We start from the raw sequence: 20,411 nt of genomic DNA on the forward strand, positions 1-20,411 counted from the left end.
ATTAAATATAGGTTGAGCCAGAAGGGACCAAAATATTTTTACCCTATCAAATTCTCTGCCAGATGTGACATATTAACAGTGACAATCCAGAGCTATACAGCATTTCTGGCTGCTATAAAAAAGGGTATTTACTACCTAATTCAGCTTCTGGCATCTTATGAGTTAACTGAATAAGGACAAACACATTTTTCCTACATCAAGTGACCACTGTTTTTCATTAATCAAATATACTTATGTATAACAATGTGGATGTTTGTAAAAAAACAAGCAGATTAATACCAAAAATTGAGCAATTTCAAGAAGGATTATTTACCCATGATACACAAAAACGGTGGTATTTATATTGAATGGAACAACTCATTATAAGGATTGGTTTTCCAAAATATTCAACAAAAGTGATGTGCTTTTACATGATTTTGTCTTTGTCAAACTTTCAGGCAAGTCTGACAAAGACAAACTGAAATACAAGGATCTGATCACCTTTAGATCTGGACAATAAAGGCGAAGTCACACTAAGAATGAGACTAATTGATGCCAGAATGGAGAGAGAAAATAGGTATAGCATGAGGATTATGAGGTTTATTTTTTTTAATTGCTGTAAATGAAATTAAGATTTTGAAATATATGCCACTGTAAACAATCTTTAGAATGACCAAGACACTAATTATTAATGAGTAATATTGCAAACCAGGAGATTTCTCAGAAGAAAATGTAGATGTTTTGAAAACTATAATATGCATACAGTTGTGAGACCACTTGCAAGACCATCTCATAAAGTAATAATAATAATAATAATTAATAATTGCTCTTTACAGGCAATGGGGACTCCCCTCCACCACCACCAGTGTGCAGCCCCACCTGGATGATGCGACGGCAGCCATAGTGCGCCAGAACGCTCACCACACATCAGCTATCAGCTAGTAATTTCTTTCTTAAACATTATTAAAGCATTTCCTTTCATTGTTGTAAAAAATAATGCAATTGAATTACATTATATACAATATATCAAAGTGCAGCATGTTCTCCATTTAAAATAAAATATTTAAAAGAAGGTTATACTGAAAAAATTAGGTGAGCGTGGAAAAACATTCTGGTGTGAAATACTCAGTACTAGACCAGAAATACCAGATTTAGTAGTTATTGATTGTAATCAAATTTAAGAAAATCAATCCAAGATGGCCTAGAAATTGGTCAAGAAATTGTTTTACAGGTAATGGGGACTCCCCTCCACCACCACTAATGTGTAACATCCACCTGGATGATGCGACGGCAGCCATAGTGCGCCAGAACGCTCACCACACATCAGCGGGGAGGAGAGCAGAGTAATTAAGCCAATTTATAGAGGGGGATTGTTAGGAAGCCATGATTGATAAAGGCCGATGGGAAATTTGGCCAGGATGCCGGGGTTACACCCCTACTCTTTTCGAGAAATGCCCTGGGATTTTTAATGACCACAGAGAGTCAGGACCTCAGTTTTACGTCTCATCCGAAGGACGGCGCCTGTTTACAGTATAGTGTCCCCGTCACTTCACTGGGGCATTAGGATCCACATGAGCCGCAGGGTTAGCGCCCCACTAACGCCTCTTCCAGCAGCAACCTTAGTTTTTCCCAGGAGGTCTCCCATCCAGGTACTGACCAGGCTCACACCTGCTTAGCTTCAGTGGGTTGCCAGTTGTGAGTTGCAGGGTGATATGGCTGCTGGCATAAAAGCATTAGTAAAGTATTATGTATATGTATTGCTGGCATACTACATAATGTATATATTTACGTAGACAATGTCCAATACATTTCTGTTATATCAACATTCTAAGATAATGGCCCAGGATAGCTTTGGCTCCAGTCTCCAAGGATCAAACCCAAGGATATTTTATGAAAGGGCAGTGGCCAGAATCATTATATTCATCAAAGCATCACAAATCATTTCTCTAGAATACTAACCATCAGCTCTGGGCTTGAGTGAGTTCTTTTTTATTGATTTAGACTTCTTTATTCTTTATGGTGTATTTATGAGCAAATATAACATGTATAGATATACTTTAAAGGAACAAGTAATAGGTTTATTCCATGCTGAAAAAAAGAAGAAAGAGAACACAACGTTTCGGCCGTGGAGCCTTCTTCAGGTGTCAAGGCGCCACGGCCGAAACGTTGTGTTCTCTTTCTTCTTTTTTTCAGCATGGAATAAACCTATTACTTGTTCCTTTGCAGCCTACGCATGCTGACGCAGCTACCCACCTGAACTAGATATACTTTATAAACGTATATATCCTTAATAAACCATTGAGGCAAGAGTACATGAGATTATGAAATGATGCAGCTGCAGTTTCCTAAAATAAAAAAAACATCCCATCTACTGGTTCTACTCTACTTTCTGAGGCCCTGGATTGTGACTTCAGTTTTCTTCAATTATTCTATAGGTTTGTAGAAACAGAAACAAGAAGAATGCATATGGAAAAAGACCTTTATAGAAAGGAAGAAAACACAAATGGTACTGCAGATGATTTACAAGAGATTGATTCAGTCTCATTAAAAGTGGCCACAGAAGTAATTAATCAACAGTCCAATATGAATATTCCTTATTGCATTATGCTTAAGTATATAGCTGCCAGGACACAAATGGAATCCCAAATGACTCTCTTATTCAACACCATAAAATGTCAACTCAATCAAAGGAAAAATTCCCTATTGATCACTTAGGAATGCTAAGGTGAGAGCTATGTATGGTAAGGGGGACCAGGGGATGTGCACTAATGTACATAATAATCTCAGCTGCTTTAACTGCTTATCCTTCTGCTATACAGATATGTTTTAGTAAATCCCTAATTTGTTGGTTATAATAAATATACACAACAATGTTCAAAATCTAAAGTAATTACATTTCACCCTTTTATCACCATACAGCATGTCTATAAAACATCTATACTAGCTTTAATACATGGTTGAAGAACAACATCAATAACGAAGTACAGTAAGCGGCCCCTTGTAGTCAAAGAAACCTGTAATTAAACATCAGTCGCATTGATATGTAAAGTATTTACCAGAGATCTGCAAGGTTTACGAGCTGCACAGCATGTACAGTATAGCTCAAACCTAGTAAAGGTATAAATATGACTAAAAAGATATAATCTATGCTCAATTTATACTTCCAGGTTGAATTTATACACTAGAATACAGTAGGTAAGGAAAAATAGGAAGAAGAGGAAGATGAAGAGCAGGACTGCAGTAGAAATTTTGCAGGTAAAAACAGAACCATTGAACTGTCCATATGCTATACAACCTGTGGAAGTTAAAAAGGGTATGTATGCCTGCTGAGCAGACAAACAGAAAGATATACATCATTAGAAGTCATTTACAGTATTTGAACATTCAAACTTATGGTGCAGACTAGCAGCTGATTCTCCTGCACAACAGAGCGCACATGAAGGTACCAGAACTACAGTATTCGCTATAAGATTGATGGACTGATTTAGCCTGATACGTCATAGGAGTACAGAATAATATTTACATTTCCTGATATATTGACATCAAATCTCTCCAGTTCTTTATCTGAATACATGTCCTGTGCCATTTGTTTGCTTTAGTATATTTTAGAACACAGTTCTTAAAGATAAAAAAATGACGATGTGTATAATTAATCTCAATCAAAGGAATCTTGTCGACTGACGAGATCTGATTAATCTCATCAGTCCCTTCAGTGGAAATCAGCAGCCTCGGACCTACAGACTGAAATATATTGGGTGTTTGATGCTACCAGGTCCAGAACTTTGATCTGGACAGTTTTGCCTTCATGATCCAAAACAGAAGGCCTCCCTTGATGGTCCCTGTCCTCCTCAGTGTTTTACCACCTCACAATTTTCTTGTTTCTGGGAATGGTAATTGAATTTGTGCCTCATTTACACCACTGATGCAACTGAAAGGAACTTTTACCAATTCATACTGCAACTAAAATATACAAGCCAAGTCACAATACTACAATACTTAGGACAAATTTTATGCTAACTTCATAAGAGATTAATACCCTAATTATACATTTTATTTCTGAACAGACATGTTCTTTGTCATACCAGTAGTTCAGAAATGCATGATGAAATCCTAACTGACACAGAGCAGGACACCACTGAGCTGCCCGAGGGAAGTGGTTCTATTTGTGTATCATAACTAGATACAGTATTAATGTAGAGTGGCAGTCTGATTCTTATTTAAAAAGATTAAATAGTATTTTCTTTTAATTCCAATTAAGTAATATGCACATGTATAAGAACATGTTACCAGTACGTACAATATCAATGTCATCAAGGTTCATTCTCAATTTTATTTTTTGTTGTTCCCAATGAACAGCTCTGAAAGAAAACATTGAATGAGATATTGTTGATATGCATATTTCCTTTTAGCTTTTTGAAAGGGACCATATATCATTTTTAATTTTTGTGATATATCTAAAGATGCATTGCACTCTGATTTAGCTAAAAAATTGTTGCTGTAATCAGAAAACCAATCTTAGACAACAAATATTTAAAAGTCCTTTTATCAGGCAGTATTTGAAACCTATACCAAAAAACATTGCAACTTCACTGGTGTTTAAACAAATTGAGCACATGTTTATCTACAGGATAAAAAATGAGACCGGTGATGCTTTACACCTCTATATTGTTAAGGTGTTAAAACCTTTTTGATATATACAATGTTATTTTGTTTTTATTTTCTTGTAACCATCTTAAATGTGCTCATAAACGTCAAACAGAAGTCCTTGAAACACAGAATGTAAACATTAGCAGATAGCATTTGTTAAAACTGTTACAGCAACTCTTTACTTCTTAAAAACCTGAATTACCTTTGGTGTGACAATCTGCCTCAAATAAGTATATATAGCCAGAAATTATTAATATTATATTTGCTTCCTGACAAACGTATACATCAGATGTTCAGTTTTATTGTGATTGTAAATGCAGTTAGCAGAATAATCCATTGAAGAGAATAGTAATTTAAAGAAATGCATTAATTCCTTAATACTTACCTTACTCTAGAAATTTGTTATGAACCCATTGTTAAAAATAAAATAAAATATTGATGGATAAACAATGCCTGTGTTTCTCGGCCTATGTGCTAACCTTACAGAATTAGTGAAACTTATCTTTAGTCTCAATTCTTGATGACAAGTGATATGAACACAGGATATTTTTTACTTATCAACACAGTTAGTGTGATTAATGTAAAATTATATTACCATATGTTCATGATTATTGTAATATCAGAGTACAACAAAAAAGTTTTTTTTTTAATTCAAGCTTCTTATCAAAAAAGCATAATAGAAACACCCTGACACTTTGTAATTCTCCAAAGATTGCCTGGTTGGGACCTTCTTTTCAAAAAGCTACTGACAATTCCATTGCAGACATGTCAAATATTTTCCTGAAATATACTTGCATTTAGCTTTAGCTGTCAAAGATGTATTGCTACATTTGCCTACATGTTCTTAAAGATAATAGTAACTGTACTCTCCTTGGTAAAAAGGCACGTGTATATCGAAATACAATGAGATGTGTTATCAAACCATTCAGTATAAAGAGAAAAAAAATTCACTACCAGAGAAAAGGAAAGACAGCACAAATAAATAATAAAATAACAAATATTAAGATTTCATGCAATTTAATGTAACATATAGTGAATCTATTATGACTTCTTCATTTGGTCAGACCTATTATATTGTAACGCAACGGGGGCTCAGGCGGGCGCCCTTGCCGCATCTGGTCGGCCCAAAGTATAGGTGGCTTGAACCCGGGACTTCCGCGTCTCTCTGCAGCGACCTAGCCCCGTGAGCTAAAGAGATATCTCTCCACAGCCCAGTAGCTGTGGTCCTGCTATCACAGGGAAGGGCGGTGACGTCACCCGCTCTGGTACGCCGGCTCTTACACACACTGCTTGTCGGCCGTAAGCGTTACACTCTCCCCCGCTTAAAACGCCGTCCCCGGCGAAGGGCTATCCCACCCCGCTTCTGACACCAATGTAACGCAAGGGGAGCTCAGGCGGGCGCCCTTGCCGCATCTGGTCGGCCCAAAGTATAGGTGGCTCGAACCCGGGACTTCCGCGTCTCTCTGCAGCGACCTAGCCCTGTGAGCTAAAGAGAGATCTCTCCACAGCCCAGTAGCTGTGGTCCTGCTATCACAGGGAAGGGCGGTGACGTCACCCGCTCTGGTACGCCGGCTCTTACACACACTGCTTGTCGGCCGTAAGCGTTACAATATGATTATAATCTGAATATTATTACAGTCATCCACACTGTGTTTTCAAACACACTCTAGTTTGTGAGCCACTTGCATATCAATTTTCAAATAATGGAGTAACATCTGTATATTCTGACATAGATCTTGAACAGTGTTGTAACATTCACACGTCTGATGAGAAATACCTTCAAATTTACAACATACTGCAGGATAAACTAATCATCCTTCCCTTATAAATAATAAGTATCACCACAAATTAAAGCTTTATATTATCCAAAATACATTTATTATTGCATCTACAAATTTCAGATGTAATGCACCCAGGGTACCCTGTCTTCTTTCATAAAATGGCTAGATGAACACCTCAGATAGTTTAGCTACTAGCTACTAAATGAACTAGATAGATGTTTTCTTTCTTATGTTCTTAAATGAAGATAGTCAGCTTTCTCTTATTCCTTTAGGATAATACTGCTATTTATTAACTTATGAATATCCAGTTATATCTCCTAGATCAGTGGTTTGCAATCCTGGCTGGAAGAAACCTTGTGTCTTCTGGTATTTGATCAAACAAACTCTTAAATCAGTTACAATTATTCAACTCTGTTTCTGAACTATTTTCCATACTAGGGTTTTAGTTTCAGAAATGATCTAATACAAAATTGTGTTTGATTTGTTCCAAGACATAGGGTGAAAATATATCTTTGTCATTTTCATATAAATAGTGGTCTCATACATTCTAGTTTGGTGAATATAACCAGAGTTTCTCATGGTCGTGTGCCGTCTTGGGGAACTTGCAGCTGAGGAGAGAAATTGCAAGCAAAAGCCACACATAGTTAGCAAATATAGTCTTGTTTTACTTTTATTTAAAGTTCAGGATGTTATAATAACAGGAAAGAAGAAAAAGGGCTCTTTTTGAGTATTAACTAAACTCTTGTGGGAGGGACCAAATAGAGGAACCAGCTAACCTCTTCCAAATCATACCCCAACACTAAATTCATAGATTGCCGCTCTGTTTCTCTCTCTCTCTCATCTCAGCTTCTTCGCCCCCAGGTGAAAGGCAGCCCAATAGTTCAGCCCTCTTGAAACAGCAGATGCAGGACATCAAGAAGCCTTTGCTTTCAGGATTTATACACACACCTGACCAAATGTCTTCCTCAGAGTTGTCAGGAGACAAAGATTTGTAGTCCCCTTGGACTTCTGGGATTCAATTCATTGTTCAATAAGCAGAATTAAGGAAGAACTTGTCTGAAAGTAAAACCAGAAGACAGAGAAGGACCTCCAGGACCAAGAGTAGGAAACACTGCTCTAGGTGGAATAACAGAGCTCTGTCAATCTCAGGATCTTCCAGTTCTGGTTTCCCCAAATTGACATAGACTCATTTATATACACTATATAGTGTATACACTATAATTAATCATTAACTAATAAGCCTTTAAAATCATAATAAGAGCTTACCATTAAATAGCTGTGTAATAATCAATAATATTAAAATACGATATCGGTGAATAAAGCGGTTTCAATTCAAGGATACTCAATGCTGTTCAGAGCCCAAAACACATTCATTCCTCCTACAAAGCAGTAGCCCAAACAGTTTAATTCATCAAGTAAAATATAAGGAGAAAGAAATCACTTTATAAAAGCTTTACAAAAGAATATACAGTTCAAGAAGTTGAGTACAATAAATTGGATAGGACTGGTATAACAGGACATAAAAAAGGGATAGACAGAGATAGTAAAGAATAATGCAATGAAAATAATAACATTTATTTATGTACAACAACAGCAAAAGAGCATTAAAGGATAAAGTGAAGTAATACGAACTTTCGGGAAATTTAATGGAAATGCCTAATATATTAAATGAATATTTCACACAGCTGTTTCCGCAGAATGAAACTGGCATGCCTCATACTGAGAAAAAACAAATGTCTGCATTACAAAGAAGACTTGTTTCAAGAATTTAGAAGCACTTAAGATTAACAAATCTCCAGGACAACAAATCTCAAAGGCTTACCTCATTGTATTCTACCAATTGTACTTAAAGAAACAAAAGAATGTTACCCATTGAGTGTAAACGCAGTTCTTCTTATGACTCTCAAGAAAGCTGTAACATCCACTGAACAAAAATCGCAGCACCCATCCATAAAAGGGTAAAGAAACTAAAGCACTTAATTGTAATTAAGTCTTATTTCTATTAAGTATATTACAATAATTAGAAGTAAACGGGAGGATCACCTAAATGGCAAAACATTTTAAGGAAATAGCCAACATGAGCTTAAAAAAGATCCTAGAGAATTTAATAAATTGTTCATATGTAAGGTAATGTACGTTTACTACAGGTAGATTAAGAACAGATGAAGGCGTTTGCTGATCCTCCTAATTGGTGTCATCTATGAATTTAGATGACTGATATAAATTGAGAAGATGGTAGTCCTAACACAGTTCACTGTAATTCTCCACAAATTGTATCAGTCAAATATGAACGTTTGTTGCATTAGTTGCAAATGGCTGTGGAAGTCTAAGTTATCCATCCCTGTTGTTGAATAGGGTTCTTTCTGACTACAGGGGATTCTCAGACCACTTACAATACTTAAAGGCACCTAAACAATTTAGATGGGCCGAATTGTCTAATTTTATTGGAATCCCTTCTTATATTCTTGCATGTGATTAATCTTTTGGTTTATGTGTTAAACTGGTTTGGTAAAAGGTACTGTACCTGTTACCAGGAAGGATAAAAAACATACCTTCTTGTCAGGTCTACCTGCTTAAAAAAACTTCAAAATTGTGAAAGAATGAGATATAATGGTATAAACATCCAAATTTAGCATCTTTTCCCTCTTATATGTAAATGTCTATAGATTAAAAATTATTGTTCAATTAATAATTAATTGTTCACAGTTAAAATATGGTTGCAATCATATTTAGCAAAACAGGCAAAACAATAACGAGTCAGTTAAACAATCAAATTACAACTACTATAACTATTCTGGTAAAACACAGTTCTTACAATTAAAGAATAATGCGATACAATAATTACTGACAAAACTACTTCTACATAAAATAAAAAGCACCACATTACTCCTTTACTGCTAAATATAAATAATTTTCATACCATTACAATGTTAACCATCATACTTATGTGTCTCTTTATATAGTATAAAAGGCATATTCAACACTGGCATTGTTAGAGCTGCATTATCTTATATCTTTCAACATACTGAACACAATGAACTGTTTCTTTTAAGTTGTTCTCTTAACCAACATTTTAATTCAAAGCAGGGTACAGCTAGGTGTTTCTGTGCCTATTACATTCTGTGGGTTTTAATTGGAAGTTAATCTAATTTTTTAGAGGTGCCTGTTGATAATGTGCAGTGCTTCCCCTTGATCTGGTTTCTTAGAATTTGAACAATGTACCCCAAAAGGACCCAAAAAAATATAATTTTTGCATTTTTCCTATTACCTTATATATAATCACAATTTACATATTTTCACAAATTATTTCATGGTTTAACAACCCAGAAATTGATGTTTCTCTGTTCTTTGTTGCCCAAGAAGAGAGTCAGTTACAAATTTTGCCTAATATAAAACAGTGTAAAGTGTTACTATTTCATTTTTTATTTTCATTTTTTCCACTGTCCATTGTATCACCACATGCATAAAAGAATTGAATAAGAGAAAAATTAAAGTCTTAGTAAAGCGAAAAAATGAAAATATTTTTTAATATAATAATATATGAAAAAATCAATTAGTTGTAAAACAAAAAGGCTTATAAATCAAGAACAGAAGGCCTTTTTGTACACAAAAGACTGTGGACTAAACAACAACTAAACAAGCATGAAAGGTCAAACAGTCTTGTGTTCTTATTTTTAAAATTATTTTCTTTCCGTTTGTGCCTGATGAAGGGGGATGTGACATTTCAGCAGACCAAAAGCTCTATCTAAACTACTTACCCTAATTTTTAGTCCACTGTAGTAGAAAAAACACATACTGTACTACATATTTTTGGCCTGTTTTGTTTTGACAAAATGCCTAAAGTGTGTGCAGCTGTTGTTGATAACAATGACAGATATTTTGATGAGAAAAAAAATTGTTATAAATTGCCTGAAAAAATAGATTCTTCCTGGTATTTTCTTTGGAGAATTTAATAAATGTCCATATAAAATTAATAGTGTATACTGATGCTTTGCAGAAATCCAATGAAGAACAATATATTCTAATACTTTAATTTTGTTTTTTTTATATTTTATCTTTCTTCTGTTACTATTTTATAACAGCTTCTCAGCTTTGCAGTTTCCTGCAGTTTGTGTTTGTGCACTCCAACCAGTCTCATGGTGAATTTAGAGGGATTTTATTGCAATATCACAACCCAGGTGACTCATTACTTCTGTCCTGTCCTGTCCTGTCCCTGCAAGCCTGCTCCATGACCTGCCTGCTGTTCATGTTCACTAACGGTATCTAGCCAATAGCGAGACATCAACTCTTCTGTGCCTCACTCAAGAGCAATCAGGTTGTCTACTATCCATTTCTATCATGAATGTTTTCATACATTTCAGTTGAATTCAGACAACAGTTATAGCTTGTTACACTAAACTAATTAAATCAATTATCTACAAGAGCAATTCCCCAACGGCCAAAAGTACTGTATTGAACCTTACTGTACTGAATATGCTGAGATGAGTAGCATGCATAAATTGACCTTTATTTAGATAATCAATGCCATCAATTTAAAAAAAATAACATTCACCTGAGCTACAACTATATGATATAGTGACATTTTGACATTGTTATTCCACTTATTTGGGTATTTGTAATATAATTTACATTTCATGTATGTTTTTAGTATATTAAAAGTATCATACCCATTAACAGCTTGTAAAAAGTTGTCGCTCTACAAAGATGAAAACACCCTTTGTAGAAGCAAATTAAATTTTAAAACAGGCTGGGTCATGCACAGCTACTTTAATCAATAAGGTAACAACATATAAAATAGTTCAAGGACACTAAAGACATAAGAGAACTGTGTTTGATCAATACCAGAGATCGTGCTAGAATGTACACATTGTATTCTTTATTAGGCCACTCAGCAACTGCTGACCGCCAACTGTCTTTTCTATCATTAAGATGCTTCATTAACACTTTCACGCATCACAACCCCATATAAAAATGGATAAAAAACACACTGAAATGGCCTTTTAAATCTAGAGTTACTCACGGTCTAATGCACTGATGTGCCAAAAAAAATCTAAAATTAACTACATTTGTTTTGGGTTTTGGCACCATTTTGTAGACTATTATTATATTCCAGGCACATTTCTGACCTGTGTCTAGTTTAACCTATTTTTTTATTTCTATCTATTGCTCTTAATATAAAAAATGTACAATAATTGTTTTTGATAAATATTGCTTGCGTTTCTGCTCGTTTCTCAAAGAAGTTACTGTAAATAGTCGTGCCAAGCAAGTAAGTTGGAAGTGAATTGAATTAACCGTAGGTAGTGTGGGGATGACCTTCACAATACATGTACAGTATAGATGCCAGGTGGACATCAATACAGTTACTGTATAGAGTACTATTTTGCTAAAGTGATATTCATGTGTCAGTATCCTGCCTTCCTTTTCGAACAGAGCAGTGTATGACACACAAGCAAACTGGCACAGCAGTCTCTATTGCAGCAACAGATACAAGTGCTGCTCTAATTGTATTACTCAGTCTGCAAGTCCTCAGTAGAAAACATTCAAGACCAGAGAGGGAGAAGACCTTTCTGATCTGTTCAGCCAACGATTCTGCTGCAGAATATACAGTTTATATCACAATTAAGTAATCTGATGCACATATTACTGTAGTTAACCACTATACAAGCATCTGAACCGCCCCATACAGCGCTGATGAAAAATTTAGATTCTTCACATACTTCAATATTTATTATTCTGTTCACTAAAAATTCCATGAACATACTTTTAAATAACAATAATCCATGCATGACAAAACAGTCCAACAAAATCCTATGAAACCTCCTTTATTTGAAGGAATGGAAAATTTAGTTGATATCAAAAGCCCACAAAGGACTGGTAAATGAACCTCCAAGCTTTCTGTTAGGTTCAGCGCAGCAAAAGGAGGAAATATGAGACTGAAAAATTAGCATTTAACACTAAAGACACTTCAGCATATAAATCAAGGTTTTTAGTATAGTAAGGATACTATGTGATGTTGAAAAAAAGGCATAGATTAAATTATTTTTCCATAGAAATGGTTACAAGACAGAATAAGTCCATCTATCTCATTTGGAAATTTCATCTACTGAACACTGCATGGCTGCAATGGACCATATTTCTCCTCTTCTGTTTATTTTTAAGCAATGTGTTCATTTCACATGCAGACATTTTCAAAGATCATGTACCACAGACATCACTAAAGAGCAGAGCAGAGTGATTCCATTTTCAGCTTTACTGTGCAAAGATGTCACTCTTGGTAAATGTATCAGCTTTATGACTGAAAATACCCCAACAATCAAGTTAGTATATTAGGAAAGAGCACTAAAACAGTGTCAGTGACACCTTTGTATGCAGTATTTTCTATCCATTCTCAAGCCTACTGTCATCTGCATTTTTTTGTTTGCTATGCAACGGGTTTCAGCAGATAACAGACCTGACATTCATTCAGTCCACAGTAGCATTTCATTTACTGCAGCACCAGCACACAGGCAGGTAGTAATAATGACCCAAACAACTGTTTTCATAGGTTATGGTCAATATTTTGTACAATCTCTTCAGTTCAGACATGAAGGTTATTTAACACTGGTATGTATAATTTGTCTTTGGTATTTGCTTCTACAAACATCTTCGACTGTGAGAAATACTCCTTATTCTGATCCTTTGTGAAGTACTATCTTCCAGTAAAGTGCCAGTGTTTCTTAAAAGGACTGCCTTCACCTTTTATCTTTAGTATGACTGTTTCAATAAGTCTCAATTGATGGGAGAGTACATTTGATTAAATGTATGTTTGTATTATTGATAATTGCAAAGGCAAACATGTTTCAGATGATGCGTATTGAATTCATTAGGAATGGTAAAACGCTGCAGTGGAAAACTGTTCAACCTGATAAAAGCTGTTAGAATCGGGGGGAACACAATAAAATTATGGTTTTCGGTCATGGTAATTAAAATCTCAGCAACCTATATTTCTTCATATTAACTGCTAATGTCTGAAGTGATGTACCAGCGAATTGTTTTTCAACTGCAGCGGCCAGGATCCCCCAACCGCTCCCCCTTCATAACAAACGATTACACAAATCTAGAGTTGGTAACATGAACCTTTTAGCATGAAATGTGTGCTACCTTCACCATGATTAATATTAAACGGTAAGGCTTAACTATGCAGCAAACGTTACGTTTTCAACACTGTAGGCACTGGAATGCAGGCATGTTTTTTTTTTTAATCCAGATCAAATAGTCGTATAGTACTTTCTATCACCACATCAACGGTCTAACAATGCTTATATTTGCATAAATCCCTATTATCGGGAATAAGTCAACATCATTTTATTCGTCAGCAACGCAAGACAGCAAATATGACACTGTGACTCTGTTGTTATTACAGATACCCCAAATTAAGTTTAACCACTGATATGACAGCCTTATTCTAGGTATGGGTAACGTCAGGATCAACGAAAGGCACAGAGTTCATCAGTACATTCTCCAACAAGTACATTAACCACAAATCTTCCACACTACTTTATCATTTTAATACAACAGTCTTGCTGCGTCTTCGTTTACGATACGCATAGCAGTACAATATTAGGAAAATAGCTGCTGCAACTTCGTTTACAATAGTACCTACTATAGCAGCATAGTATCAACTCTCATAGTTAAGACGATTTTAGGTAATTAAAAAAAAAGATTATGCAAAATTACCGAAACAAAATCATCAGCCTCTAGCGTGCAGAAACACAGAAGACACAGCGAGGGGATCACAAACACATTGCCCTGCAAATATTGGAAAGGTCTTCAAAGATGTAACTGCATAGCCTGCTCCGTTCAATGGGAGCTGCTACAGCATACTGCATCACCCAAAATATATTAACCATTTTTTCCGCACAAACAGCCCTTGAGTGCACGTTTTCTGTTGCAAGGAAAATGCTACAAAAGACAATTGCTAAAATATTTATCCTAAAACTTGCAGCTACAATTCTCAATTTCTCCTTAATCATAGATTAAATAATTGTGATAACACACGTGTTTAGAATTACCCTTCATCTATCTATATAATAGATATGTAATGTTACATAAACCCAAAGATGTTAACATTTCTAATTATATCAACACTGCAGAGACGCCCCACAAACACCCATCTGTTACTTACAGTTTAACTAATAATTTAACCTTATTAGGAAAACCAGTGCAGTGGTTTAACCACACGGAAGCCTTCAATAGGCTATTAAACGCAATTCAACGTGTCCACGGGCAATATCAATACAGCAAACAGAAACACGGGGAGCTTTCACTACAGAGAAGAATAAACTTACCGCAGTCTTCACACAAGATCCTCCCAACATCTTTTTTTAGATTCTTCCCGCTGGTGTCTAAGGGAGCGAACGATGCCTTGAATACTAACGGCTCGTCGGTTGGGTCCATGAAAAAGATGTATTTGTGGTTCTTTTTCACTTTGGTGCACGGAGCCTCCGATCCAAATTCCCCGATGGTCACAAGCTGATCCCTCTCTAGACCCCCACTGTTGAGGGGCCACACGTCCAGTACTTTGACATTCACACTGTAGGGCTCCTTGGAGACATTAACAGGTACCGACTGCACCTTGCCTTCAATGACCACTGCTGATTTGTAAGCCTGGTCCTGCAAAGAATTCAAACTCGGGGAGTAGCAGGCGAAGGAGACCCCGATGACCAGCATGGAGAAATGTACTGAATCAAGCCTCATGCCGTCTGCTTTGGCTCTGTGGTCGCTGCTCGGGCTGCTGCAGTGCTCTCGTTGCTGTTGGGTGATGATGATGGAGTTGAGTTGAAGTAGGAGACTGCAAATAGGCTCCAGTAGCACGGCTGAGCAGCAGACCTTGCGTAAGTGTCCATGCCATTTGGATATGCTGCTTTTTCAAGAGTTTGCAATGGGGAAACACCAGCTAGGAACCGGAAACGGCGTAATGATACTGGATTAAAATCCCTGTCACTGCATTCTGCTAGAAAGTAATTCTGAAACCCAGGGTTTCCATTTATTTGCGATTTATTGAGACAGCCGCTCACAGTGCAATAGCTTTGGCGGACAACCGCCGGGTTCCCTTTGCCCAGAGAATTCAATCGTGCTAGCAAGCTTTTGGGTCGGGTATTTAAACACGTCTCCCACCTTCACTGTAAAGAAAGGCTGCGATAAAGGCTGTCCTTTAGATATCTGCTTGTTGAACGGATACCTACCTGCATGTTTTTTCCCCAGAAAAGAAATTACCTAAGGTAGGCTATTTTGTTTCGCCGTTGTAAAATAAAATACCTTCTGTATTTGTTCCCCTCAAGAACGCGCCTGACGTGTCAGGCAACACCTGCCTGCACAGTTTCTTCTGCTTGAACCTAAAACACAATAGATTATTTAATCGGAATTACACCGTGGAAATGCAATATAACTATTACTTTATTTAAAAACCCAAGCGTGACTTATCATGGCAAAAATAAAGGCGTACAAAATTTCACCAGAAGCATAATCCTTACGGCACAGTCTTACAAGACAAAACAATACTGAGTATCCGCAATAAAAAAAAATCGCACATGTACTGCACAGCAGTGCTGGACCGGCTGAGAAAATGCAGATGAAACATTTCTGTGGCTTCGTTTCTGAAAGTCTGTTTTCAATGTGTTTTGCGGCTCATTCCATTATTATATCATAAATTGCATTCAGGTCACATCCACTGCTCAGCTTCTGCTAAATAGACAGCAGGACGTCAGTGCTGCATTACCTCCATAATACTGAAAAGAACTATGTGGGGCTTCACACGAGGTTTAATAACTGAAAAGGTGATCGAGATAAGGCTATGGCTCATGAAATTGTTATTTTCGTATTTTATAGACACGTTCGTTTCTGTATATTTCTCTAAAAGGTATATTATATATCTTATATATGTAATGATGTATTGTGAAAACATATTTTAGAATTTCAACTCATACTGTACGTCAACATAAAAGTCGTATTCATAAGGTAGATATTTTGAGCAGTGTTTTTGTTTTTTTAATATCATTACTGTCCGAACGGTTCAATGTGGAAAACTGAGGAACCGTCAGTCGCGCAATGCTTTACGCAGAGCGACACCTGCTGTTTCAAACGGCTCACCCCTGCAGGTGAGCACGGCTTCAAAGGGCCTCGGTCTCGGCAAACCTCTCCATCTCATTCCTCGACAAGCTCTTACACAGGTAACGCAGTTCGGAAAAATTAACCCTTTCTATATGTCCAACGTACTAAATTAAAAGAATTACTGAACGGTTCCTTAAAAAGTATTGTAGGCTCAAAAGGTGTAAGGCATCACATTCAATAAATACTGTTTCAGCAGTACTTGAACGTTTTATTGTTTTCTATAAATCGTCCACTTTCTTGATTTTCTTTTTTTTTTGGGGGGGGGGTATGTCTGTATGTTTCTTATATTTGTTTATTCATATCTCTTTTTTATTTTTTGTTCTACATCATATGATAAATTTACAGTCAAATCAAAACTTGAGCTTGTTTGCTCCACTATTTCTTTTTCCTTTTTCATTTTACTTCATGTGGCTTTTTCAGTGCACGGAACAGAATTGCAGAGCTCGAACCAGCTGAACAATTGCAAAACCACTTCATGATTTAAGCTCCAGAAGTTCCAAAGGAGAGGAACGTTGTATATGGAAAAAAAAATGTATTTGATGTTGAATCCTCCATTGGAAGATGGATGGCCAAATATTTTAAAATGTATGATTCATAAATTATGTAGAACTCCCAGAGCACCGTGAAAGCCCAGAGTGTGTAGTGAAGTGCATAATAATAAAGTCTTTAACAGTAACACAACTAAATATGTGCATTTATTATGAATTCTTTAAGGATACATTCCTCAATACATTGTGGTTGTCCTCCTTCCTTGGAACCTCAGTGACTCGCGTACACTTCACACCCTCCCAGTCCCAGTGTCAGTCTCCCACAGACAGGCATCATTTTGATTTGGAACAAGTAATAGGTTTATTCCATGCTGAAAAAAGAAGAAGGAAAACACAATGTTTCAGCCATGGAACCTTCTTCAGGTGTGAGAAAGACAGGGCAGTAAGCAAAGGTGATGTAGCAGGAGAACAAAAGCTGGGAGAGAGGAGGAGCGAGGGGCGGGAGCAGGGGACAGAAAGAGAGGCCAATCAAGAGGTGTGAAGTCAGGATAGAATAGAGAGAATTTAGAAGAAAAGTAGTCTGTCATTAATTGAAGGGGGAAGATGTGATCCTAGCTGCAGTTTTGGTTTTTGAAGTCTTTCTGATGTATGAGTTCGGAAGACTGTCTTTGAGAACACAGACGGAAAGATTAGAGTGGTCATGGCCGTCAGAGGTGAAATGAGAGACAATGGGCTTGGAGAGATCTTTAATCTTCACAACCGTGACATGTTCTCTGAAGTGGTCTCCGAGTCTCCTTCCTGTTTCTCCAATGTAGATGGCTGGGCATTTATTGCAAGATATACAGTAAATAAGGTTGCTGGAGGTACAAGATGTCATCTGGGTGATCCAGAATTGTCCTGAGGGGCCTTTTAATGAGTGTGGTGTTAGATGTGTACTTGCAAGTGATACAGCGAGCTCTGTTGCACAGGAATGTGCCTGGTGTGGATGGTTGCTGAGGGCGGTTAAGGGAGCTGTGAACAAGAAGGTTGCGCAGATTAGGTGCTCGGCGATATCAAATGATGGGGCGGTCAGAAAAGAGGGCCCCAATGGAGGGATCATCCTGTAGGATGTAAAAGTTGTCATTAATAGTCCTGAGGATAGGAAGTGTGTTGGAGTTCTAGGGAAGCACCATACAAATGCGATTATTATGGATGGAGTTCCTGATTGAGTTGTTTGAGTACATTTTGAGGGCTTTGTTCTGGAAGTCAATGTCATCGCTGCATAATCGTCGTAGCCAAAGGAACTTTGAAAAAGGGAGAGAATTTTTAGTGTGTTTGGGGTGAAATGAGCTATACAGGAGATAAAGGAACAACCTGGAATAAACCTATTACTTGTTCCTTTGCAACCTACGCATACTGACGCAGCTACCCATCTGAACTTATACAGGAGATAGCTGTGTGAATCTGTGGGTTTGTAATAGACTGAAGTGGAGAGTCGGGGGTAGTTGATGGAGAAGTTGATGTCTAGAAATGGAAGAGTAGTGTAGATATGTTAACTGTATATTTCAGGGACAGGTGGAAGTTGGTGAAATGATGCAAAAAGCGCTCAAGCTGGTTGTTAGAGCATGTGGCGGCACTGTCGCAGTCATCAATGTATCACTTGTAGAGATCAGGGACATAGCCAGTGTAGGAAGCGAAGAAGCGTTCTTCTACCCAGCCAACAAAAATATAGCATAGCTGGGTCCCATTCTGGTGCCTATGGCAACTCCACTTACCTGTTGGTAAAAAAGGTTATTGTCAGGAACAGTTCTTTCCGGGCCCTATGCGGACGACACGATCCGGAAGGTGAAGAAACAATAGGGAAAAATATCATGCAGGAGTGGGTCAGGAGACAGGGGGGCATGTCCGAGGTGAGCAGGTGTCCAGGGGAAGTGAGTCCGGGGCGAACAATCCAAGCATAAATCCAAAAGGGAAATCCAAAATGGGAGCAGAGTCCAAGACCAGGGGATCCATCCAAAGTAATTAAAAACCAGAACTGGGTCGGGACCGGCGGGACAGGGAATCAGGAACAGGAAACTAAAACCATAACGGAGCCAGATGCAGCAGGACCCCGGGCTCTCACGATGCGGAAATTAATGTGAAGCCCCGAGCAGTCGCCTGCATCTGGCTTTAAAAGTGGAACTAAAGAGGGGCTGGAATAAGGAACAGGTGTGGGGAATGGGACAGAACGAGGAAGGGCTGGAGTGCCCTTAAGAGGAGGAGTAACGATCGTGACATTTATTGAATGAGAATGCATTCAGTGTGAGAACCAATTCTGCAAGACGTACCGGGGTGTGGGTGGGTGGATCAAGTGCTGTGCGTTTGTCCAGCGTGTGCTTGAGGGCTGTAAGACCATCGTTATGGGGAATGATGGTGTAAAGAGATGTGATGTCCATGGTACAAAATGTAGCATTCGGGTCCCTGAAATTGAAAATCATTAAAAAGTTGGAGCGCATGGTTGGTGTCCTTGATGTATGAGGGAAGACCTTCAACCAGCAGTCTCATGATAATTTTGATTTGCTTAATCATAATTTTGATTTGCTGACATTTGCTATATCTGGGCGAAAATGTTTACTAATGGTACTGTAGCAGAAAATCTGTGTTTCTAGATAAGCGGCTGCCTTTAATGGTCAACACATATCACAGAACAAAGGTTGAGCCCTGTCACACTGATGCCTCTGGTTTAGTCGTCTTGATCTATAACCTTAGCAGACTGAGAGTCCCCCAGGGCTGATGACCAACTCAGTAAAGGTTCAGGTGTGTCACGGTAGTCCACACCCACAGCTTTAGGAACAATAAAATACCGTTTGTTAAGTTAAAGAAATGGTAAAAGTCAACTAAAATGATCATAGTGCCCTACTGTTTAATAGTATAATGAAATAAAGTTCATCTTTAATCAAACATTAAAAAGTATTCTCAGTACTATGAGGTAAGTGAATGGAAAGCAATTCAATGGCTGACATTTTATCTTGTATGAATTCCTTGGAACCTGCAAAGCTTAAAGTTTATGTTTTTGTCGACTGATCTTTTTACACCTCTTCTCTTTTTTTGAATTGTTACTTATTGCAGCCTGAAAATGCTCCTTGCTTATGCATATTTTTAAGCAGCATTTACGGCTGTTATGTATTCTATTTAACTCATAAATAGTTTTCTGTAATCTGGGGTGTGGTGAAAGGGCATTGGCAGTGGACACTTGGACCAGATACCCACTTTTTTCTTTTGATTAATATGAATTCATTAAGATTTTTTTTGGCACAGGGGCTGAAGTAATGTGACTGGTGCCAAGAGTCATGACTTATCACAGTCTGACAGTGCACCTTGCTTATGCATATTCCTTAAGTGGTATTAT

General features: G+C 37.4%; 1 protein-coding gene across 3 annotated transcripts in view; it reads right to left on the reverse strand.

The window, feature by feature from the left end:
* Positions 1-15,935, reverse strand: part of LOC102693295 (pro-neuregulin-2, membrane-bound isoform) — a 302,716-nt gene extending 286,781 nt beyond the window's left edge. For all 3 annotated transcript variants that reach the window (XM_015349952.2, XM_006631957.3, XM_015349951.2), the window contains exon 1: positions 14,735-15,935. In XM_015349952.2, the coding sequence (XP_015205438.1) occupies positions 14,735-15,143 (409 nt within the window). In that variant the 5' untranslated portion in view covers positions 15,144-15,935. The remainder of the gene's footprint in view (positions 1-14,734) is intronic.
* Positions 15,936-20,411: the final 4,476 nt, after the last annotated feature.

The sequence above is a fragment of the Lepisosteus oculatus genome, chromosome 11 (assembly GCF_040954835.1).
Source record: "Lepisosteus oculatus isolate fLepOcu1 chromosome 11, fLepOcu1.hap2, whole genome shotgun sequence".
Taxonomy (NCBI): Eukaryota; Metazoa; Chordata; class Actinopteri; order Semionotiformes; family Lepisosteidae; genus Lepisosteus; species Lepisosteus oculatus.